The 7,049-nt window shown below is 39.7% G+C and overlaps 1 protein-coding gene across 1 annotated transcript in view; it reads right to left on the bottom strand.

The window, feature by feature from the left end:
- ITGA1 (integrin subunit alpha 1) overlaps positions 1-7,049 on the bottom strand; it is a 92,518-nt gene that overhangs the window by 62,746 nt on the left and 22,723 nt on the right. The window contains exons 2-3 of the mRNA XM_032213140.1: positions 1,163-1,283; positions 691-803 (exon numbers count right to left, since the gene is read on the bottom strand). Coding sequence (XP_032069031.1) covers positions 691-803; positions 1,163-1,283 — 234 coding nt within the window. The remainder of the gene's footprint in view (positions 1-690; positions 804-1,162; positions 1,284-7,049) is intronic.

A 7,049-nucleotide genomic window follows, 5' to 3' on the forward strand; every position in this document is an offset into this window, starting at 1 on the left:
CTTTGGTAAAAGATTCTGAGAAGTAACAAATATAGTTAAAAGACCCATTGCACACCCATACAATGAGTGGGGAAATGAGTGGAAAGAGAATATTGGAATTTACAGATGGTCTTTAACTTACGACCAGGCACTTAATGAATGTCTGAAATTACAACCAGCCCAGAACAAGTGTTTTATGGCGTGTAAAACACTTATGGCCATTGTAACATGTCATACCATACACATCCCAGTCATGTAATTGCATTTTGGGTGTTTGGCAATTGGCTACAATTGGTAGCAGTTTCTGCAGTCACATGACCATGATTTGCTATGTTTTTTGTCTGTTTTTGGCATTTTTTGCTGGAAAAATGAATTTGGAGTTTTGCAGAATGAATCTGCAGATTTGTTTAACAACAGCCATGGAAATCTTGTAAAATAGGGTCTGTCTTGTGGGTTCTTCAATTATGATCAGAAATGCAGTTACAATTGTGATTGTAAGTTGACAACTATTTATATTAAAAACTGTATTATAGCACCCTCCTTTTCTTTGCAGAGAGGACTTTAATTTCTTTTTATCACTTAGCCTGTTTAGTGAGTGTCCTTTGATTATGATGCATGTTACCTCTGGTCTCTTACTTAAACATGTTTTGGCTTCTAACTTGGTTTTGTCAGGGTAGGTCAATTTGCAATTTCTTTCATTGACTTTCTTACCTGGCAGATTTAATTTTACACATGGCAAACCATTACCCTGTCCTACAGGGCATTTATAGACATCACCTGTTTTCTTTTGGGGCTGACCAGCCAAAGGAGAACCAATAAGAACCCTGCAGAATAATAATAATAATAATAATAATAATAATAATAATAATAATAATAATAATAATAATAATAATAATAAATTAATTTTATATATATAGTCAATGCAATACATTAGTACCAATTTGCTATCTAGTATAATTTGATAATTTGCATGCAAAAAAGCTAGCGGAGTAAAAATCCGTTTATAATAGCAGATAGGAGTGGCAAGGTAGATAAATTTCTCTAATTTATTCTTTGTTTAAAAACACCACAAGGTGTTCATTATAACCTATACAATTCTAAATGACTACGGACCTATTGAGTTACAGAGGTATGGGAAGGGGGAGGAAGGGGGAGATAATAATTAACTAATTAATAATCTCACCATTTTCCCTCTTCATTTTCAAATTGCTGCACACTGTATCCAAACATGTCTTCCACAGGACCACTAAAAGTCATCGTATCTTTCACATCAACGTTGGATGACAAAGAAAGATGCAGCAGAACTGTTTTTTGTTTTTTAAAAAGAAAACAATGGAGAGGATTGAGCTGGTCTCAATGACAAAGCTTTGATGTTGTTGTTATTGTTAGTTGTGAAGTCATGTCTGACACATTATGAACCCATGGACCATGTTCCTCCAGGCCTTCTTGTCCTCTAGCATCCCCTGGAGTCCATTTAAGCTCATGTTTTCTGTATCGGTGACTCCATTCAGCCATGATAGTCATTCTCTGTCATCCCCTTCTTCTTTTGCCCTCAATCTTTCCCAGCATTAGGCTGGGAAAGTTTACATGGTACCTAAAAAGTTTACATGCTAGCTAAAAGCCATCAGAAATTTGAAATTGAAATACATTCTCAGCAACAGTGATCTGGGAGACACATGACAGCATATGATAACAGATATGTTGAAGGCTTCCTATTAGACTGTTGTGTGTTAAATTTGCTACTTCAGTGGACTGTTAAATAGTAAAGCTTCTTTGGAATCAAATATTCTGTTGTCACAACAGCATCTGCTCAGTTCTGTGTAATGGATAAAGTTTTTATTGGGATCGAATATAGAAGATGGAATATGGGATTTGATCTGAAAGCCATCAGCTGCTGGAAGATTACTGGGCTTTCTTTTGCAGTTGGTTGGCCGCTGTGAAAGCAGACAGCTGGACTAGATGGGCCAAGGGTATGATCAAGCAGGGTACTGCTTAGGTTTTGATGATTGGCAAAACCAGATTCATATCTTTCCTCAGCTGTAGTACAATTTGTCATGTTGTCGCTAACTATGATGGAGGAAAGGAAACAGAAAGAGAGCAATACCATGAAAAGATCATATCCTTGCACTATATGATGAAGAAAAGAATTCAAAGCATTGTTTTCTAAAGGGTAGACTGTTTTGTCTTTAGTATAACCTCTCACCAAAGGCATTCAAGATTGTTACCCTGTTTCTCCGAAAATAAGACCTCCCCAGATAATTAGCCCAATCGGGCTTTTGAGCACATGTGCTAAAATAAGCGTTCCCCTGAAAATAAGCCCTCCCTGAAAAAATTGTAACACAGCAGCAGCCATGAGGTGATCACGCTCGCCACCTCCTGCACCTCAAAAATAATAAGATAAGAAATAAGGCCAAGAGCTTATTTTGGAGGTCAAAAGAAAATAAGGCCCTGACTTATTTTCGGGGAAACACGGTATCTAAATATCACATACTTGGTTGTGTTGCTGACTCCTAGTATTATTTTTCTTTTTCTTAAGTGATTTAGTTTGATTTATTATCAAACACATTTTGTTTTAATGTAAGGGAAATAAACCTGACCAAAACACCAGGATTGCACATTAAATATATGACAGCAAAGTTCAGGAATTAATATTTCACAGCATTGTGCCTGATATGTTTTGATAAGGGAAAATAGAAAACTGAACTTGGTTCCTGACAATTGCAAGGAAATTAGGCACTTTCCTTCAAAGTGGATTATCCTTGCCATATTCCAGGATATTTTTTTTTAGTTTAGTGTTACTTCCTATCTTAGCTTACAGGCTTGGAATTTCTGAGTGTCTCCTATTCAAGGATTAATCAGGTCAAACTCTGCTTAGTTTCAAAACCCAGATAACCCAGGTAAGCTCATCCAACCAACCAATCATCCAATCATCCAACCACCCAACCATCCAAAAGTGGATCTTCTTCTAGGGTGCACTGGTGTTCAGTAAGGAGAGTTTTGGACCTATGTGGAAGGTTTATTTTCTAATTTTGTCCCTTAAGATTCAGTCAATGTGATGGGGAAGAAGTGGCTTTGTCAAAGAGAAGAAAACATGGTAAAATTCTGGTAGTGAGGGATAAGGATTCTTGTAGTCATAGTGATTATGAACAAAACAACCTTCTTTCTAGGAAAGGATGTCAATCTTTCCATGAGCTCTTTAGCTTAACATCATCAGAGAAGATGCAAAACACAATAGAAATAGAGAAGGATTAAAGTATTTTAAGAACAAAACCTCTTTTGCAGAAGAAATGTTTTTAAAAGAAATTGGAAGTTGGATTTCAGCACAGTGTTAGAAACACCCATGTTATTATGCTTTCTAAATGTCGTTCCTTGAATATTTTGAGACTCAATAACCTTTTTTTTTGGAGTGCATACTGTGACTCTTGGAAGTATTGAGTATAGCTACATCTTCCTGTATTGAACAGTAATGTTTAATGTGATATCAAGGGAAAGTTATTAAAAATAAAAAATGGTCATGTAATACTCTTAAATTAAATGCAGTTATGTTTAGTTTAATAAATTAGTTATCTTGACCCCTTCCAGCCTGGCTACAGCACAGAAACCGCTTTGGTCGCATTGACCGATGACCTCTGGAGAGCCAGGGACGGAGGCCACGCCTCCATCCTGGTTCTCCTTGACCTCTCAGCGGCTTTCGATACCATCGACCATGGTATCCTTCTGCGACGACTGCGGGAGGTGGGGGTGGGAGGCACTGTTTTGCGGTGGTTCTCCTCTTACCTCTCGGACAGGTCGCAGTCGGTGTTAGTTGGAGGGCAGAGATCGACCCCTAGGCCCCTAACATATGGGGTGCCGCAGGGTTCGGTCTTGTCTCCCCTACTTTTTAACATCTACATGAAACCGCTGGGTGAGATCATTCGGCGGCACGGGATAAAATACCATCAGTATGCGGACGATACTCAGTTGTATCTGTCCGCCCCGTGCCAACTCAATGAAGCGGTGGACGTGATGAACCAGGGCCTTGAAGCTGTTAGGGACTGGATGAGGGCTAACAAGCTTGTGCTCAACCCAGATAAGACCGAGTGGCTGTTGTGTTTCCCTCCCACTAATTCGGCAAATATTCCATCTCTCAGGCTGGGGGGTCAAATATTACGCCCCTCAGACAGGGTCCGCAACTTGGGAGTCCTCCTGGACCCACAGCTGACTTTTGAACACCATCTGTCAGCTGTGACCAGGGGGGCATTTGCCCAGGTTCGCCTGGTGCACCAGTTGCGCCCCTACCTGAACCGGGAGGCTCTCACAACAGTCACTCGTGACCTTGTGACCGGTCGATCTCCGGGTACACTTCAAGGTGCTACTTGTCACCTACAAAGCCCTTCATGGTAGTGGATCTGGGTACTTGAGAGACTGCCTACTGCCAATTACCTCCACCCGACCAATTAGATCCCATAGATTAGGCCTCCTCCGAGTCCCATCTGCCAGTCAATGTTGACTGGCAACTACGCGGAGGAGAGCCTTCTCGGTGGCAGCTCCGACCCTATGGAACGATCTCCCCGTGGAGATTCGTACCCTCACCACCCTCCAGACCTTCCGCACAGCCCTCAAAATCTGGCTATCCCGTCAGGCCTGGGGTTAAAGACTGTAACCCACCCGAATAGTATGAATGTTGTGCTTTTAATGATGTACTGTCTTATGTGTTAATTGTTTGTCCCCCCCCCCTTCGAGTTGTAAGCCGCCCTGAGTCCCCCCAGGGAAAAGGGCAGCATATAAATAAATTACTCTAAACTCTAAACTCTAAACTCTAAACTCTAAATTTAATTTAGTTAATTTAATTTAGTTTAGTTTAATGAAAAGAAGGACTAGTGGTGACATCATGACCGCAGTGTTCTGATATATCAGGAGTTGCCATAAAGAAGAGGAAGTCAAGCTATTCTCCAAAACCCCTGAGGGTAGGAAAAGAAGCAATGGGTGGAAATTAATCAAGGAGAGAAGCAACTTAGAACTAAGGAGAAATTTCCTGACAGTCGGAACAATTAACTAGTGGGACAACTTGCCTCCAGAATTTGTGAATTCCAACACTGGAAGTTTTTAAGAAGAGATTGGACAACCATTTATCTGAAATGGTATAGGGTTTCCTGCCTGAGCAGGGGGTTGGACTAGAAGACCTCCAAGGTCCCTTCCAACTTTGTTATTCTATTCTATTTTGCCATGGTCCTGTCCACTTCACACAGAAAAACCTCTGTCAGGCTACTTAAAAGGAAGTCTTTCAACCTCAGCTTGAAAAAGGTTGGACATCCATCTCATTTTGGTATCTATTTTAAGTAATATTCTATCTGATATTTTCATTGTTAGAAATAATTTCAAAATAAGACTACAGCTGATTTAAAATTGCTGCACACAAACGAAAATAAAATTTAGATTTTTCAAAAAATATGCACATTTTCCAGCCGTGAGAATCACTTCCCTTCCCTACCGGTTTGCAAATGTGAGCATGTGCAGTGCTCACGCATAACATCGGGGTGGGTGGGCAGAGCCTCCCGCAGCCACTGCTACTGGTTCGCCCAAACAGGAGAGAACCGATTGAATACCACCTCTAATGTTTTCATACTTTCACAGTAAAACATCTCTATGTTTAAATCCATAAAGTTCCATAATGCAGAACATTAATGGCAAAACAAAACAGAAAGGAAAAAAAACTCCAAATTTAAGCTAAAAGTTTACATGAGTAGATGTTGTTTAACTTGGTGCTGAAAGTTATAATTTCAGTTCTAACCACAAATGAACTAGGAAGGCATTCCAGGTTCTATGAATGCCCTCTTTCAGGTCACAACATAATGAAGCATAGTAAATGTGACAACTACAAATGGCTTCGCTATTAGATTTTAAATCACAGGCACTTAAAAGAGCTCTGCTGGGGCAATTGAGTGTGTTCAATCCTATGTCAGTTGGAAAGAGAACACAGTGATTTTTTGTGCATTTTAACATCTTTGGCAGTGAAGACGTTTCTTGTGGATTATGTGCTCATAAAACACTGTAAGAAGTTGTTGATGTTTAAGTGATGCTAGGATTCATCATGCCTTTTATGAGTGCCCCGTCAAATTGTTCAGGGCCTTTTATAGTAATAGAGGTTGAAAAAAAATGGAAGAAAAATGTTGCCGCTCCCATTAGTATTCTTTGGACTCATGAGAAAATAGCAAATACTGCTGAGGGAAAATAGTTTTAAAACAAAAACCATGGATAGTCAGAGAAGATAAAAAAGCAGCACTTTTTTGGCTTTCCTGTTATGAAAAGTATGCAGAGAAGTTTTAATAGGAACCCTAGCCTACTACAAGCAGGAAGGATAATCCAAAACTTGTATACACGAAGTGGTGGGATTCAAATAAATTAATAACCGGTTTTCTGCCCTAATGATTTCTTCCAACAACCAGTTCACCAAACTGCTCAGAAACCTATCAACCGGTTCTTCCGAAGTGGTGCGAACTGGCTGAATTCCACCACAGTACACGAACAATTGCTATTTAATGGAAGTAATGTGGAGATGTCTCTTCTGTATCTGTCCACTTTATTCCCCTCTTCCCAATATGATCAGAGATTTTGATATATCTACAGTACCATACAGACTCGAAAGGGTTTACAATAACCAGGGATTTTCTAAGATTTGCAGTAGTTCAACCCCCTTTTTAAAAATACACCTATGTATCTCGGTTGCAAATGTCTAGACGACTGCTAGTGGGCAGCAAAGAGACAGAAAAAATTATCTCTGATGCCCTCTAGCGCTCTTTTGAATTTTTAGTCAGATGTTGTAGGCCTATTTTAAACACAGGTCATTGTTGATTTAGAATCATTCATTTTGCAACCATTTGAAATTAGTTAAAAAGCAATGACTTATAACCAGTCCTCACACTTATAATAAGCATCCCACAATGTGATCAAGATTCAGGTATTAGGCAAGCAGCATGCATTTATGAGGGTTACAGCGTCCCGGGATCTGTTCTGACCTAGGCTTTCCAAGAACATGAAACAAATTCCTTGTCCCGACAAAACCCTTTTATTAATTTACTATGAATTCTGCT

The sequence above is a fragment of the Thamnophis elegans genome, chromosome 3 (genome assembly GCF_009769535.1).
Source record: "Thamnophis elegans isolate rThaEle1 chromosome 3, rThaEle1.pri, whole genome shotgun sequence".
Taxonomy (NCBI): Eukaryota; Metazoa; Chordata; class Lepidosauria; order Squamata; family Colubridae; genus Thamnophis; species Thamnophis elegans.